Source organism: Arvicola amphibius, chromosome 12, assembly GCF_903992535.2.
Source record: "Arvicola amphibius chromosome 12, mArvAmp1.2, whole genome shotgun sequence".
Lineage (NCBI taxonomy): Eukaryota > Metazoa > Chordata > Mammalia > Rodentia > Cricetidae > Arvicola > Arvicola amphibius.
The window spans coordinates 15,863,981-15,881,523 of NC_052058.2; the positions used below are offsets into that span (position 1 = coordinate 15,863,981).

Below are 17,543 nucleotides of genomic sequence, written 5' to 3' on the forward strand. Positions count from 1 at the left end.
TCTCTGTGCCTTCCTGTAAATCTGGCGGAGAGGTTTGCTGTCTCAGCCCTTCCACACCAGAAACTCCAGCAGTCGGCATCCGCTTGTAGTCATGATCTATCTCAACCACGCTTCTGTCCCCTTTCTTTCTGATGGGCTTTCTATATTTCATCCCAAATTTATAGCTCTGCCCCTACCTGCCCCCCAGCTCCATTCGTCCATTCCTAGTCTGGGCTTGGAGGTGAGCTGGGCCATTTGAAACTCACCATAACAAAACAAAGCCCCACCTCCCACTTAATGCCAGACTTACTCCTTTTGTCTTCCTCCTCTTAATAAACGACAGCCATGATCAGCCACTCATAGGCCAAGCCCCAAGTTTGTCTGCAACTCCATTCCCCATCAGCAGTGCTCCAGTGAGGCTGGTGGCCTTGTTGCCAGCTCCTCCCACTTCTGTAACCGGTGTCCAAGCCGTTATGGCAGGTTATGGGTTATGGCAGGGCCTCTGACCCATATGCTACCCACGTGGGCTCACCTTTAAACAGCTCCTTCTGTGTGTAGCTGTCACAGCGGTCCTTTGCGGACAGAAATCAGACCCGTTTACTCCTTTGTTTGGCGTTTCACCTAAAATAAAAGCCCAGCATGACCGTAGAGTCCTGCGTGATCCAGCCGCCTCTCTGATCTCCCCCATCTTAACCACTTTCATGGCCTCCATCAGCATTCTTGCTGTGTGCGCCCAAAGGTTCCTACCTCAAAGGCTTCTGCACATTTTGTTTGTTTGTTTAGTGACATATACCTTTGTGTCTGAAGAATACAAACTGGAGAAAGAAAGCTACATTAAGATTAACATAGAAAAGAAGCCCCTCCTCACTTGGACTTCATAGAATGAACAGAGCATGCTCTAGAAAATTCTGCTGTACAAATGGGGGTTCTGCCAATGCACTGTCGTTTGCCTCACGCCCCATAGCCTTGGGCTTTCTCCTCAGCTCCCTGGCCCACTCCTGTACTCATTTCCTTTCTTTGTCAACTGTCTCTGCTTTTCTTTCTACGCCTGAGTCCCTGGAGCAGCCCTTTGTTTCAGAACACCAGAGCCTGGAATCGATGCCCTCTGAACTCAGATGGGCAGCTGCCACACTTTCCTCGCCAGTGAAGCCTGGGGTCATTCCCGTCGTCCCTCCCATTCCCTGTTTACATGCCACCTCTTTTTCTCATGTCCCTGTCACGAAAACACGGCTCTCACCTCACAAGGAATCTGAACTAGTTTATTCTGGAGTCAATATGAGCAACCACAGCATGGAAACACAGATATAAGTTACCCCAAATTCCATATTGCATTGTTGAAGCAGTTTCATACAGTTTTTAAAGTAACAGAACAAAGTAATCAATCAAGAAATTTTTAAAACACATCGGTGGAAACACTAAACAGAGGTTACTGCCATGGTGGGGAAATCTCAGTTATAGGCCTCGGGTGTTATCTGGTAGCATTCTTAGCCCTTTGATTGGTGGAGAATAGGGTTTTGTAAGGTTAAGCCACTCCAGAGGTTTAAATCTGTTTATTAGTGCATTAGATCTGGCACCAAGGCAAGCCAGGGATGCCTCTCCAGGAGGCTAGGTACAGCCAAAGAGGGATTGCAGCTAGTCTGGATCTGCAGCATTCCAACTCTCCCCGGCTGGAGTTGTAGGTCGTCAGCCCATCTGCGTCTGCCCGTCTGTATTTGCAGATTCAGCTTCTTTCCAGGAGTTCTACACATTCGTTCACTTCACTTCCCCACAAGTGATAACTTCTTCATCTTGGGGATTTCTTCCTTTTGTGTAGAACTTACGCTCTGTGAGGGGGACACCTTGGCTCCCCCCCCCCACTTCTCTTCCTAATGTCTGTGTGGATATCATCTCGTGCCAGGGTCCAGACCAGTGGCTCAAGCCCAGTGCCCCGCGCACATTTCCTCGTGGCCTCGGACACATTGCATTGCCTCCTGCACAAACAAGGTTTTCAAGTTCCCTGTATATCGTGATTGTGTTTTTCTTTCTTTCTTTTCTTATCTTCCCATAGGGCATAGGTACACGCCACAGGCCCAGCCAGGGACTCTGTGTGTTCAGTATGTGCTGTGGCCCCACGGAGCAGCTTCCTGTCCTCCTTGTGGTCTGTGGGCAGCTTGGATCACAAACTCCCTCAGGGTACACTTCACTCTGTGTGAATAAAAACAAGCAGGCTGCTGTATTCCTTAGATAAAGGGGCCTTTGGACCAGGCAGGCAGCCTGAGAAGTGGCAGTACCACGGGAGCTTAGTTTTTCATGAGTAGCTTATTTATATTTTGAATTTCGAACATTTTATGGAGTTGTAGAACATGGGTGGGGGAGGTTAGACGACAGTTAATAGTTTCCATGTTCCTTGAAGCTGTGTGTTTCCCCAGGGTTGGGGAGTGTGTATCTGAGAAATTATTTTAAAGTCCATGCTTGGGGAGACCCTCCAAGCAGTCCCCCAAAAGCGTAAGCCTTCATGAGTGCCTGTGGGATTCCTCAAGTGGACGTCTAACAAGGGCCCCTCTTGTTTCCACAGGTGATCTGCAACTCGTTCACCATCTGCAATGCGGAGATGCAGGAGGTTGGCGTTGGCCTGTACCCCAGGTATGGCAGACATCCCAAACCCACTCACTCCCATCCTGCACACCAGCCATTTGCAGGACATTAGAAAGGCTTTTGTAGTAGCCAGCTCAATAGTCAAACTCAAAATTTAGTGTAGCAAATTACAAGAGGCTGTAAAAATGTTAAGTCTTAGAACCCATATTTGTAGTGATATTTTGTCTGTGATCTAGCAAGTAAAGCCTGCCTAAAGATCAGAGTGCAGAGCTAAGCCTAGTTAGCCATAGCTGCCAGGCAGTGGTAGCACACACCCTTAATCCTAGCACTCAGGAGACAGAGGCAAACCGATCTCTTGAGTTTAAGGCCATGCTTGGCTGCACGATAATGTTCCAGTCTAAAAGAGAAACAGAGCCAAGCAGTGGTGACTCACACCTTTAATCTCCAATACTTGGGAGCCACATGCCTTTAATGCCAGCACCAGGGAGGTGAAGACAGGAAATGATATGGCTGTGCACAGAGAGGGATATAAGGCCGGAGGAGACACGAGCTCAGATGCAGTCTGAGGATGCAGTCAGAGAACACAGTCTGAGAACAGGATCATCCCTTTGGTCTGAGCATCGGTAGAGATAAAAGGTCTCTCTAGTGGCTGGCCGCTCTGCTTCTCTGATCTCTCAGCTTTCACCCCTAATATTTGACTCTGGGTTTTTACCAAGAATAATTAGAACTCGTGCTACACACATTATATGGTATTAAGATGGCATGGAACTAGGAGGCCAAGTTTGACTTAGGCAGTAGCGTGCTTTCCACTCTGCCAGCAGGAGTAGCTGCTGTAGTGTTCCTTAGCCATCAGTATGGCTGCCTTTGACCCTGAGCTAGACGGCATGGAGCCCAGCACTAGAGCTACCCTGACTTTCATCCTGTCTTTATACTTCTAAGGCTCAAACATAGCGTTTCTTCTAAGCACTTGTGTCTGAGACTCAGCCTCCTCTCTTACACCCTTGTGTGTCATTTGGGTGCAGATCAGCTCTATTGATAGCACGTGTACCAAAAAGCAGCAGTGTAGAGGACTTCAGAGCATGGGCTCTGAGCTCGGGCCACCCAGTTCCAGTTCAGTCCCCAGTTAAACATTCTTAGGCATTGGTCCCTTCACCTGTGAATAACCCTCACAGTGTCGTTAGGGTGGCTGGAGTTGGTCACTCTGCTCCGGTACTGAGCAAGTACTTCTACAGAGTACTCGTTTGTCCTAATTGCTGTCAGTTCAGGCTGTGAAGTCCTGGCATTTCCCACATGAAACCTCCAGGAAAGTCGTGACAAGGCTCCTTCCCAGAATGCATCTGGACCTACTGAGAGCAGGTCCCCCCAACCCATTATTCCTCAGTGTGAGCATCTAGCAGAAGCCCTGCCCTCCCCTACCAGAGCTCAACAGTGAGACCCTCTTGTGGGTCAATGGAACCTCAGGTGACTGTTGTGATTGCTATTAGCTTGGAGATGATCTCTTTGCAGGCTACTTGTCAGTAGCACCTTCGTTCGGCTCACCTTACTGGGCTATTTCTAATGCAGTCCATCTCCTCAGAGGACTAAAAAATGATTTATTATCAAGCTATCCTAATTAGCCTGTGTTATGAGAAGTACCCGACTTCATATGAAGCAGGGTATGAGCATACCTATGAATGCTTCTGGAGCCCCATCCCCGGTCCTCTCCATCAAACCCATCTTGGACCCTCCCACCTAAAGTGTCTTTGACTATTGTTTCCATTTAATATAGCTGCTTAACTGTAAGCATTGATGATCCCCCCTTTTTCTTTCCTTTAGTATGTCTCTGCTGAATCACAGCTGTGACCCCAACTGCTCAATTGTGTTCAACGGGCCCCATCTCTTGCTGCGTGCAGTGCGAGAAATCGAGGCTGGAGAGGAGGTAAGGAAATCCATGCCTCCCACTGCCTGTTTTCCCTACCCCCCTCCTCCCCCACCGCCACTCTTCAATGCCTTTCTAAGTGTCACTCACCTACAGCCGGTTACAGCTAGCTCTTTGCTGCCCTGCCACCAAGAAGGCACTTGAGGCAGTCACAAAGCAAGCTGTAGGTGAATCTATGCAGTTTTTGGTCTTGGCCCCTGGATTTCTGCATGATAATCCTCTGACATATATTGGAGAGATTTCTTTTGTGACGGAGCCTGGGTGTTTTGTGCACATGCATGTGAGTCATTAAATCTCCTCATTGACAGTTCAGCTGCCTGTAGCATCCCAGCAAACAGCCATTCTTCCATGGCTAGAGAGGCAACCCGGCTTGTCAGTAGCATCCCTGGGGCTTGCACCCAAAGCCTCTGAGCACATTTTGAAGGTATTTTAAATTCTGCCTGAAGAAAGTAGACATGGTTGACTCTTTCAGACCTTTGCCATGGGGCTTCTGCAAATTCCTCAGCATTTCTGGGTGATGGTTGCAGCAAAGGTACAGGGTCAAACAGGACTTGCCAGTGTCATTTGTGTAGATGGTCAAGCCAGTTTCTTAGGTGAGGGACCTTGCAGAAGCCCGAGTTCCCCCAGGCGACTACAGATAATCGGCTGCGGGACCACACAGAGTCTGCCGAGTTCCTGCGGCCGCTGCCCATGCTGAGCTCTGGTTGGAGTCATGTTTTCCAGAACTCCATTTCCTCCTGCCTTCCAATTTGCTAAAGTGGATATTTACTGCAAGGAATGGCGGGCCGTAAGCTTTTACGGCATTCATGCAGCACTCCCCCAAATAAATCCCTAACTTAGAGCTACCATATTTTATAGAGACAGGGATTCCTTCCAAACTTATTTGCAGCCAAGCACGCTGCCTCTTACACAGCCCCTTCAGCTGAGTCTCCAGCCTTTAGGACCAGTGTGCACTAGCTATACGATGAGGAATTTAGATCTGTTTCTCTGGGGTCATGTGACTTCAAGGCAGGGTAGACAGGGAACCTCTTCTATGTTCAGTACTGTTCGTATGCTTGTCATTTTTGCCCTGCTGTGACTTGACTGACATGAACAACTTAGAAAGAGAAACGATCTATTTAATTCCATATTTTGGAGGGTTCAGTCCGTGGTCAGTCGGCCCCGTGTTTCTGGACTGTAGCGAAACAGTCCACTGTGGCTGCAGGAACATGTAACGGAGGCTGTTCATCTCTGGGCCATGAGGATGAGTGAGATAGTTCACATTGTGATAGACAGAGTGGAGCTCCAGCCAGGGGACCAGAGCTCATGGTGACCCACATCCTCAAGCAGGCCCCACCTCCCTCAGGTGTGCCTCTTTCCAAGAGTCTATTGAAGTTTTGAATACATCAGTTGATTACGCGTTTGGGTCAGAGCTCTCCTGATCTGCCCGTCACTGGAAACTCCCTCATTGATAGGTAACAGAGGTGTGCGTTCATAATTTCCTAGTCATATCTTAATGCAGTCAAGTTGACAATTAAAATGAATCATTGTAAGTCATTTAAAGGCAGAAGCGGCTGTTGATGGTAATATTTTAACCAAAATAGTGTTAGGGTATCACTCAGTGGTAGAGCACCTAGCATGTACAGTGTCCCAGGTTCAATTCCCAGCACTGGAAGATGCTAGAAACTAGAAAAGCTATGAGATGGGGTTGGTGCTTTCTAAGCTCGGCTACCATTTTTTCTCCTTGGTTAGTTTTTAGGTAATTAAATTAAAAAGTAAACCCCTGTTTTTTGTGTTTGTTTCACTTTTTCATGTCCTCTGTCTCTGGAATGACAAGCAAGTGCTTCTTCTTGTCCAGTAGAAATGGTTCAGCTCAGTGCTGGGCACCGAAGATCAAGGTGCCTCCCTCTGGGATGCTTATCAAGGACTCTTCTCAACTCTATGAGTATCCTCTGAGGCTCTTGTTGCATCTTCTTGTCTGTGCTCGCATTGTGCACCTGTTGGTGAATGGCATTTCCCGTGCATGGCCGTCCTTCTGTCTGGCACCATTTCTAGTAGTCTCTGTATCACGTGCCCTTCAAGGCCCTTCCAGACCCCCTCTCTACAGTGAAGCTTTTCTGATTTCCCAGATTGAGGGGAGGACCTTCCCTCTGAACTCATCCTGTTAGTGGTTACTAATATGCATTTGGAATTTATCCTGGCTCCGGGTGACTTTTCTCTGCCACTGTGGTTTCACAAGGACAGCAGTTGAATTGAGTCCCACCTCTTGCCCACCTCCCAGTGCTAGCTTCACACCTGGGAAGTATCTGGCACTCTTGAATTGATTCTATATGTGTTGATTCTATATGTGTTGACTGAGATCAGCAGCATTTCTCTCCAGGGCATTGCGTGGGGCTAGCTCATCCATAGGACTGCGGATCATCAAGAAGTGTGTTTCTAAGCTCCACCCACTTAATGCTGTGTGGCTATAACCAATCAAAATTCATCCTGAACCTTTAACACTGACCCCATGGACCAGAGGCACGCAGGGGTGGCGGGTACAGGAAACATTTGGAGGACATGGCTAAGAGGGCTGATTCCTACTTATCCTTAGATGTGAGCTTTAGTTAAGCTGATGACAACTAAACTTGAAGTTCGGTGGCCCTGTGGCATCAAGTTTGCAGTTCGGCTTTGTTGCTCAGTAGGCTCCTCAGTTTTGATGTGGACCAGGTGGACTGTGAGTATCAGGATGCAAGTCCAAGGAGGAGAGACTAGAAAGTTCCTGAAACAAAAGATTCTTATTTGGGGGGGGGGGAACTGAAGAATTCATTGTAGCCAGGAATGGAGAATATAAAGGGACTGGACCAGTGTCTGAGGCTTTTTTTTACAGAATGCTACTATTCACCTGAGGGTTTCCCAACAGTGTCGGCTCTGTGGCAGAGGGCCAGGCAGTGGGCATCCTTGACATCTAGGAGGAGGCATGGCAAGACTGTGTGTAAACAAGAGTAAGAAGATGAGGGTCAAGCCATCCCTCAAGCAAGAGCTGACAGTGACTGAACTCAGGAGGAGACCGGGTGGTGGCTCAGAACAGAGGAGGTGAAGAATATTTAATTTAGAATCCCAAATTAACAGAATCATTAATTAATAGATTAATTAATTTAAGATTTAGTTGATTTAAAATTAATAGAATTTATATGACAAAGAGAAGGGACAGAAGACATTGATTGAGGTTCGACTTTAAAAAGAAGTGAATTTTTTTGTCCTTTTGTTTTTCAGTATAGAGCCAGTAGTGGAAATCTATGTAACTGTGACAATATGTTGCAGAAATGAAGACAAGATTTGGTTTTACTCTGCACTCTGCTGTTGATGGGAAAGAAGGTTTCAGGGAAAGAGATTTTCTCTGCCTTGCAATTTGAACAGAGGCACCATAATCAAGTTCCAGAAACCCCTGTAATATTACTCCAAAGCTAGAAATGATTTATGCATTTTTTCATAAGAGTCACACTTAAATGGCAGAGCAATGGTCAGAGCATTAATATTTTAATGCGATTTTGTTCTGTGCCATTAAAGCATCGGTTGATCAATGGCCAAGTTTTGTATGTATGTGCCCACTAAATGAGCCCTACATGTAGTGAGCAATGACTCCATTTAAACTTGCAAATCTATGAGCCCTTAATAAAGGTTTTTATCTTTGGCTGATAAAATGATTGAGTTGCTACTTCAGTCTGGCTGTGTGCTTCTGGAATGTTTTAGCCACTGAGCAGCCCCTCGGCTTTGGTACACAGCGTGGTTTGCAAACTCCAGTGGCATAGAAGAGCCACAAAGGACAAAATGAGTTCCTGACTGTGAGGGAGGGGGCATTTTTGAGCCAATCACAAAGGACGAGAGTAAGGAAAAGGCACTGAAGTAGGCAGCAGGGCACAGAATCCCAGTGACGTCATGCATTTCAGAGACAGAGCAGACTGTGAGGTACGGGAGAAGACATCGAGGCTAGGAAGTAGACCTACAATCAATGTAGGAAGAAAGGCTTGTGTGGCTCCATTCCGTAGGCAGTGAGAAGCGAAGGCAATGAAAATCAGATGTGAGTGTTAGGGAGTGCGCTCTCTCTCTCTCTCTCTCTCTCTCTCTCTCTCTCTCTCTCTCTCTCTCTCTCTCTCTCTCTCTCTCCCTCTCTCTCTCTCTCCCTCTCTCCCTCTCTCTCTCTCTCCCTCTCTCCCTCTCCCTCCCTCTCTCTCTCTCCCTCTCCCTCTCCCTCTCCCCCTCTCTCTCCCCCTCTCTCTCCCCCTCTCTCTCTTCCTCTCTCCCCGTCTCTCCCTCTCTCTCTCCCTCTCTCTCTCTCTCTCTCTCTCTCTCTCTCTCTCTCTCTCTCTCTCTCTCTCTCTCTCTCTCTCTCTCTCTCTCTCTCTCTCTAATAGTTTAAAGGGTGAAAGGTAGAGAAACCAGTGGGAGGCCCATAGAAAACCATTGTTGAGGTTGGGCTTCAGGCACTTGTAGGATACCTAGAAAGACTTAAAAAAATCTGTTCATTTGGGTTAAATGAAATAACTGGTCTCCCATTATCCACTCACTGCCTGGAGATCACTCAACATTTTTAGCTATTTTTTTATTTGTTTTGTTTCGGTCTTCGAGACAGGGTTTCTCTGTAGCTTTGAAACCTGTCCTGGAACTAGCTCTTATAGACTAGGCTGGCCTCGAACTCACAGAGATCCACCTACCTCTGCCTCCCAAGTGCTGGGATTAAAGGCGTGCGCCACCACCGCTCAGCTTGAGTTTTAGCTCTCATAATGCAGACTTGAAGTCAGACGCTGTGGAGTTGGTGACGTTGCAGTAGCATGTAACCTACCAAAGACGTTCTGCCATTTGCCTTAACCTGGTAGCGAGGCTAGAAACTTACAGTCTTTGGACTGGCGTGAGAAACAGGGCTCTAGGATGAGTTCTGGGGGAGCATGGTCATCAGCTAGTTTACCCCCTCACCTGTGTGAGGAGCCAGGACTAGAGAGCCTGAGGATATCCCCAGACCTCCCAGTAAGATGTTCCAGAATGTGTGCTTAGAGACTAGTTGCTTAAACTGTGGAGCATGGTGTTCTCTGGGAACCATGGGAACTTGCCTGATGCTATAGCCCTTTCACCTCTGAGGTGCCCCTGCCTTTAGATCAAAATGCTGGGGGAAGATGGAGGAAATGAAAAGGTGACCATAGCCTTGGCCCGAAGGAGCCCAGTTGCCCCCACTGCTCTGCTCTGCTTGTACACTGTAGGCCCAGAGCGGGGAGGCGGGGAGGGAGGGCTGTATTGGCTCCCTCTGGTGTTAGGATCCATGGCCACCCCGGCCACCCCAGAAGGGCACCACTGGCCAGGGGAAGGAGCACCTGGGTCAAATGCAAATCCCAGTCCTTTTTCTGGTTTTCAGTGTTGCAGGCTCTTGCGGGAGTGCCTCACTCCCAAAAGATGTTCTGCAAGAGCAGGTCTGCACCCTTGGGGCAGGCACGTCTTCCTGAGTGGAGGGCAGCACACTGGAGCTTTCTAACAGGCCAAGAGCCTAGAATGAGGCCTCCAGTCAGCTCAGGCCTTGTCTTCTGTCACCCTGGTGACAACATGGGGCTGACAGAAATGGCTGACCAGGCTTCCTCCTCCTCCTGGAGCTTTAAGGAGACGGCCTTGGAGTTGTTTCCTGTCAGAGGCCTTCCACGCCCTACCTTGAGTCCAAACAAGTAAAATCTTGTCGGAAGACTCGTGGTACCTGTTTTCAGCAGAAGAAAAACCACATGGAGTGTTTTCTCGAGGGAGGTTCCTTAACTCTTCCCGCAGATTAATCCTGTCTCTCTCTCCTCCAGTGCCCCCTGCTTCCCCACCATCCAGACCCCCATAATTACCTTCTGCTCTTGAAAGCAGATAGATAAGTCATTTATAGAGTACAGTACAAGCTGATGTCCATTACAAGAAGAAAGCAAACCCAGACAAAGGAAAAGGGGGAGGGGCGCTGGGTGTGGTGGGAACCAAGTTGTTATTTTTAGTAGGTGGCGGGTCAGGCTCCTTGAGAAAATGGGACTTGATTGAAATCCAAGAGGACCGGGGAGGCCACCTTGGTGGATCTGGGAGAACTCAGGCCTGAAGTGGGAATATGACAGGACAGCAAAAAAATACCAGACCAGCTAGGGCAGTGAGAGTCAAGGGCAAGGGGAGGGCATCGCCCAGGAAGGGGCCATGCATTCGGGAAGGGGGGGCAGTGTGTATGAACCTGTTGCTTCTCTATCCCTGGTGGTGAAAGACTCATATTTTACTTGGATCATCACATACTAATATTCTTACAAAATTAGAAAAATGAAAATTTAAAGACAGTAAAATACCACCACCTCCAACAACAAAACCCCAATGTTTTGTCATTAGAATTACACACACACATTCACACACACACACACACACACACTTTCACACACACATACACACACATTCACACAGGCACACATTCACACACACAATCTTACCAAAGTAGTGAACAAGTTTTTAAAGGAGGACTGTGTTTCTTCCCCAATTTCAGCATAGCCTAGAGCAGATGAGATCCAGGGATGCACTTAGGTGGCACTGTGAGGTCTTGGCCCTCCTTGGACAAAAGGGGGCGCTGTTGCAGTGTTTGAAACAGAAGAAAGCCTGTCTGACTTCAATTTCTATGCCAGCTAGAAGGTAGCATGCAGAGAGAGTCCTTCTAGTGGAGGAAGTGGAGAACCATCCCCAGATGGTGGTGGGCCAGGGCTGGATGCAACATTGGGAATGATTATAAGTGGTTGGTTCTGGATTTACTTTTAATAAGTGGAGCTAACAGAACATCCTGGTGGTTTTGGTAGAGTCAAGGGAGACACTAAGAGTTCAGTCTGAACAACACGAAATAGGAGCTACTGTCTACCCTTCTCCAACTAGGGAGGCTCTGCAGGGAGCGGGTGTGTGTGCATGCGTGCGTGCATGCATGCGTGTGTGTGTGTGTGTGTGTGTGTGTGTGTGCGTGCATGCATGCATGAGAGAGAGAGTGCATGTGTGCATGCATGTGTGCATGTGCGCATGCATGTGTGTGTGTGTTCTGGTGTGAATTTGATTTCTGTGTGCTGGGGATTCAGTGGAAATGTCAGTTCACATTTTTAAAAAGAAAAACTAAGCAACAAATGACAAAATATCTCCTTATTTCAAACCGTCAAATATAGGTGGCCCCAAGTTCCAGGAAAAAGCGATCCAGTCAGCCAGTATTTAAAGCCAATCTGGCTGCATCATCCGCCGCTCATTTGTTTGCTAGAGTGAATTTGGTTTCCCTGATTATCAGTGGTCATACATCGAATTTGATCCCAAACAGGGAATAACTCCTGATATTTTACTGTTTAATGGAAGGGGAAAGAAAAAAAAATAAAGTACAAAACTGTGTCAAGGTTATAAGCCAAGTCCTTTGGACTTAACGTGTAATGTCCGTGTGCTTACACTGAGCCAGACAAGAAGAAGGCACATGACAGTCCCTTGGGGAAGAGCCTGTGGGTGGTCCCTTCCCTCCTGCGCCTTGTCGATGTCTTACTCTAAGAATTAGCAGCGGTAATAACTGTAGAAGAAAATGAGCACGCAGCCACGTGAGCCTTTTCCTCTCTGTCCCCGCAGCTCACCATCTGCTACCTCGACATGCTGATGACCAGCGAGGAGCGCCGGAAGCAGCTGAGGGACCAGTACTGCTTTGAGTGCGACTGTATCCGATGCCAAACCCAGGACAAGGTATGTGGCGTGAAAGCAGATTGAAACATCCCATGGTGGTGTCTGAAAGGTCTTTCGGGGACCTCTGCTGCTGGTCACACTGCTCCAAGGAGCACTAGGAAGTGGAACAGAGCGCGAGCCGCACTCTATTTCCTGGGACCTTTGTCTCCTGCCAAGGTGAGACTCATCTCTGGGACTTAGCTTATCGTGGGAATGGAGATGTTACCCGCGTGGCATCAAACATGTAATTAAGAGGAAATGAAAGGCCAGAGGGCTGTGAGAGCACACAGTGAGAGGCTGAATTACGCTATGATTGATAACAGTTATTGCTGAGCGGTAAACATACCGAGGAGTATTTTGTCTTTAGTTCTTTTGAATCCGTTCCATGAGGCTCTTCTGCGTCGCTTTATCAGATGAGGCACACTTATCTCAAAACTCTCACTCTCCGAGGAAGGAAGAGGAGCCAAAATAAATGCCATAAAGATAATAAACTGCTCTCCAATTACTCATATACTGTCCTCATTTTGAACCTATTTACTCTGGTTTGCACGCAATCGGGTTATCTGATATAATCTCACTTCTCCAGGGTGTTTGCATTGTCAGATGTATTTTACGATCATTATCTCATTTAATGTCAATACTTACAAATAAATTGGGAAGCCGAACTCAGGCAAGTTCAGAGCTATACCTCTGGGATGTCATAAAGAAAACAGTGACAGTACCAGGTCACCTATCCAGCTTCGTCCATTCAACCAAGTTTTCCTTGCACTGTGCTGGCGCCACCTGTGGTTTCTGTCACCAGTGTCAGCGGAGAGTGAGGTAAACGCTCTTATTTCCTGAGACAAGACCATAAGCTCATTCGAGTACCGGAATCAGCAGATACAATTGGGTTTGTATTAAAAGGGACTAAGAACTGGGGGTGGTGGTACACACCTCTAATCCCAGAACTCAGGAGGCAGAGGCAAGTGAATCTCTGTGAGTTCAAGGCCAGCCTGGTCTATAGAGTGAGTTCCATGTCCGCCAGGGCTACACAGTGAGTCCCTATCTCAAAGAAAAGACAGAAGAAAGAATTAAGTAAGAAAAGTCGCATCTGCTGCATAGATCGCGCCAAGATCCAGTCTACTTTAGCACCATCACGCTGGCAGTCACACGGAACCCCCTCCGACACTCCCTCCTCTAGCAGACTAGGCTCCGGGCGGGTCCATGCTGGTTCCCCCACAGCCCTTAGCTGGCAATGCGAAGGCTGTAGTTCCTCTTAGAAGTCTTTCTGAATAGGGCCAGCCAGATGACTCAGTGGGTAAGGGGGCCTGCTGCTAGGCCTGACACAATTTGAGTTTTATCCTCAAGACCCACATGGTGAAAGGAGAGAGCACACAAGCTGTCCCCTGCCTTTGCATGCCTTCTGTGGCACATAGGTACCTATCTGCACACAGTAAATAAGTACAATTTCAAACTATTTCCAAAAGAAAAGAATTCTTGAATAAATGCATGCATGCATGAATGAATGAAGTGCTTCATTTAAGATCAGTATGTTCATGTTTGCTTTATTGTAACTATAGTGGTTAGGAAACATCTGGCCACAAATAAAGATAAATAAAACTGTTTTTGGTAGGTGGGGTCTGTTAGAAGTGGTTCTGGAGAAATAATCCAAGGCAGTTACTCACTGATCTCACCAGAAACCCACAAGCCATAAATCTGTTTTGTTTGGTTGGTTTTTTTTCTTTTCATGGTTTGGGACATTGAACCTTAGAACCTTGTACAACCTGCACAAGTGCTCAGCTACATTTTTAATGTTTATTAATTTGTTCATTGTAATTTTTATTGTGACACAGGGTCTCACAAAGTTACCAAAACCTTGTCCTCCTGCCTCAGCTTTCTTGAGTCTCCATGGTTTTAGGCCTGCACCATAAGACTGAGTTCTTGTGGTGGTCTTAATGAGAATGGCACCAATAGAGTCATATATTTGAATATTTGGTGCCCACTGAGCGGAACTGTTTGGGAAGGAGTAAAAGGTGGTGCCTTGTTGGAGTAGGTGTTGTCTTGTTGGAGGAGCTGTGTCACACTAGGTGGGCTTTGACGTTTCCAGAGCCCACACTGGGCCCAATGCCTTGCTCTCTTCTGCTACTTGCACCTCAGATATGAGCTCATCTACTTCTCCAGCGCCATGCCTGCCTGCCTGCTCGCCACCATCCTCTCCACCACGATGTTCCTGCCCTGATCCTCTGATACTCCCAATTAAATGCTTCCTTTAACCAATTGCCTCGGTCATGGTGTTCCACCGCAGAAATGGAGCAGTAACTTAGATAGTTTCCAAGTCATCTCTTCTATAGCACTTCCTAGCATGTGGCTTTTGTCCTCATGTTCCCAAGATGACTGCTGTCCCCAGCACCTATTTGGTGTGTGCAAGCTCAAGATGGGACTATAGAGGCCAAGAAGCAAGGTAGCCTCTTGGAGAGATTTGGGCTTATTATACTTCATTGTCAAACGCTGTGTCCCATGGCCACCTGTAGTGGTGAAAGAGGCTGGACCATATTATATTTCAGCTTTTCACCCTGGAGAAGAGGAGTGTGAATGACTTTGGGTGTGCAATACCTGCCCATTCAGACCATTTTCATCCTCTGTGGTGTGTGTGTGTGTGTGTGTGTGTGTGTGTGTGTGTGGTGTGTGATTGTCACATGTCACTTCAGTTAGATACATTCTGAGGAACTTGTCACTAGGTGATTTTGTCATTGTGTGTATGTAAGAACACAATGTATTTACTGTGTGTGGTGGTTTAAAGAAAAAAAAGACACTGAGTGTGGCTTTGTTGGGGTGGGTGTGGCCTTGTTGAAAGTGTGTCACTGTGGGCGTGGGCTTTGAGGGCTCATATATGCTCAAGCCACACCCAGTGTCTCAGTTCACTTCCTGTTGCCCACAAGCCAAGCTGTAGGACATTTTCTCCAGCACCATGTCTGCCTTAATGCCACCACGTTCCACCATGATGATAATGGACTGAACCTCAGAACTGTAAGTGGGCAACCCCAATTAAATGTTTTCCTTTATAAGAGAATTTTGCTTTGCGTAGTGACACCCATGCTCCTTCTCAACTGTCCATAGTGTTAATTTACCTGAGAAGGAAAAATATCCACAGAAAAAATTCACTTCTTAGTGCATTCCGCAAAAGTTACAGGTTCAGAATCTCAGGATGGTCGAAATTAGTTGTGCTTCAGTCCTAGATACCACACAGGTACACACACACACACACACACACACACACACACACACCCCACTCTACACATATATATCACAACACATACATCACACACCACATAGATACATCACACACATACACACTACACACACATACACAGCATATGTACACCATATACACACACACCACATACCACAAACACAACACACATGCACCACACACACTACAAACATGCCAATATATAATTTATGAAAATTAAAATAAGCCGCGTGTCTACCAGTCTACTGAAAGCTCTTATTTCATCCCAGATTATGGAGAACCCCTGACTGTTCTCCTGGCTCTTTCTTCTCGTCCACACCATGCACTGTTCTAGAGTGTGTTTTCTCATACCCCCCATTTCCTTATCCTGACTTTGTTCAGGGTTTGTGCTCAGGATAAAGTTCCAGCTCGTAGCTCAGATTTGGTGTTCTCCAATGACTTGGCCCCAAGAGCCAGAGATGTACTTCATTTCTTTCTTTTCAGATACCAACTTCTTCTATCTAATTGTACCTTTCTCTACCCAAAGGCTCTGAAGTTGTGTTCATGTACATGTGTATGTGCACACAGGCACACATTCACACATATATGTGGATTTCTGCATGTGTCATGCAACAGCCATTCATTTTTATATTTATTTGAGAGATAAATGAGACAAGGAGAAAGATAAGACAGGCCGGTCCCCAGAACGCATGCCCAATGCTCTCTTTCATAATGGCCTAGATAAATCACAGATTCACTCTGAACCTCTAAGTACACAAAGCTAACGGCACTTTCAGAATTCACGGAAGCCGTAGGGTTGTGCACACACGTGTCCCTCAGCCAAGACACAGTTATCCTTACACTGAGACAGAATTCTTGTCACTCTCCATGGCCACTGAAATACCTGATTTTTATAATATTTCTCAATGTAACTGACTGACATAGTTTAAAATATACCTTAAAGAAATCAGGAGAAGCAATGACGTGATCAGAGATGTATCTCTCTAATGCTGTGTCCGTTTTTATCTTCCTAGATCAGAACCATTGCTGCAAGTGCCTCAGGCCGTCCTTCCTTAGCACTGTTCTTACAACTAAGGCCTTGCACTTTTAACATTTACTAAGTGATAATTGGGTGCATTTTGAAAAATCAAAGGGTAGTTGCACAGTTGATAACATTAGGGCCCTTCTGGCTAGCGCTGGAGTTTGCTCTCAGCAGCCCATTCCCCTCACCCCATGTTGTACCGAGGGTGTGCTGGTGCCATGTAGGATGGCCAGCCTCACTTCCTGAATGTTCTGGGTGTCAATGGCTGTGCCTCCTGACTGGGGCACCTGGGCAGAAGCAGCAGAATGAAGCTGTGCCTGTTCAGGAGAGAAAGCAACGTTAGTTGAAAAAGCTGTATTCAGAGGAAGCAGGCGTTTCTGCCCAAGAATGTTATTCTGGTAACCTGAATCCACTTGACATGTGAGCAATTACTTAAAAGTCGTTAGTAAACCAAGATTTTTTTTCCTGCCACCTTCCCCTATTTTGCTACATTAATTATGAGCAGAACCGCCTCGTGACAGGATGGTGAGGCCAAGCAGTTCCAAATTGTTTTACTTTTCAAGTTTTAACAATGCCAGAAGAATGTGTTTCCTGTTTCTAAGGTTTTCATCATAGGTAAGGTATGTTATCTTCAGGAAGATTCGAGAGATATAGAAGAGATGAGTGTGAGTGTGTACACATGTGCGTGTGTGCACATGTGTGCGTCTTTCCATTGGATGAGTTCTTTGGGAATTGAAAAGCCTACCTCTTGCTTCTTTGACTTTTAAATTACATTTTTATTTATTTATTTGAGAGGGCACACATGTGGAGATCCAGAGGAAGTCAGTTTTCTTATTCTACCGCGTGGGCTCAGGGGATCGAACTCGGGTCCTCAGTCTTGACAACAGACTCCTTTAACCACTGACCCATCTTGCCGGCCTCCTCTTGCTTTAAATAAGCAGAGGGATGGGCTTCTGGAGTGGATACAGGCATGGCTGTTGTTCACGTTGAAACAAGGAAAGGGGTTCTTGACTTTGTAACCCAGACTCCTCTCTGCTGGGCTGCTGTGAAGGAGTGGGTGCTCCTTGCCTGGGAAGTCATTAGTGTGACCTTTGTGTTTATTGTGGAATATGCTGCCCCTGCCCCGAAGTGCTTGATGCTGTAAT

General features: G+C 46.9%; 1 protein-coding gene across 1 annotated transcript in view; it reads left to right on the forward strand.

The window, feature by feature from the left end:
- The window catches only part of Smyd3 (SET and MYND domain containing 3), a 560,425-nt gene that overhangs the window by 423,754 nt on the left and 119,128 nt on the right, over positions 1-17,543 (forward strand). The window contains exons 6-8 of the mRNA XM_038349799.1: positions 2,534-2,601; positions 4,369-4,471; positions 12,059-12,169. Of these exons, the coding sequence (XP_038205727.1) occupies positions 2,534-2,601; positions 4,369-4,471; positions 12,059-12,169 (282 nt within the window). The remainder of the gene's footprint in view (positions 1-2,533; positions 2,602-4,368; positions 4,472-12,058; positions 12,170-17,543) is intronic.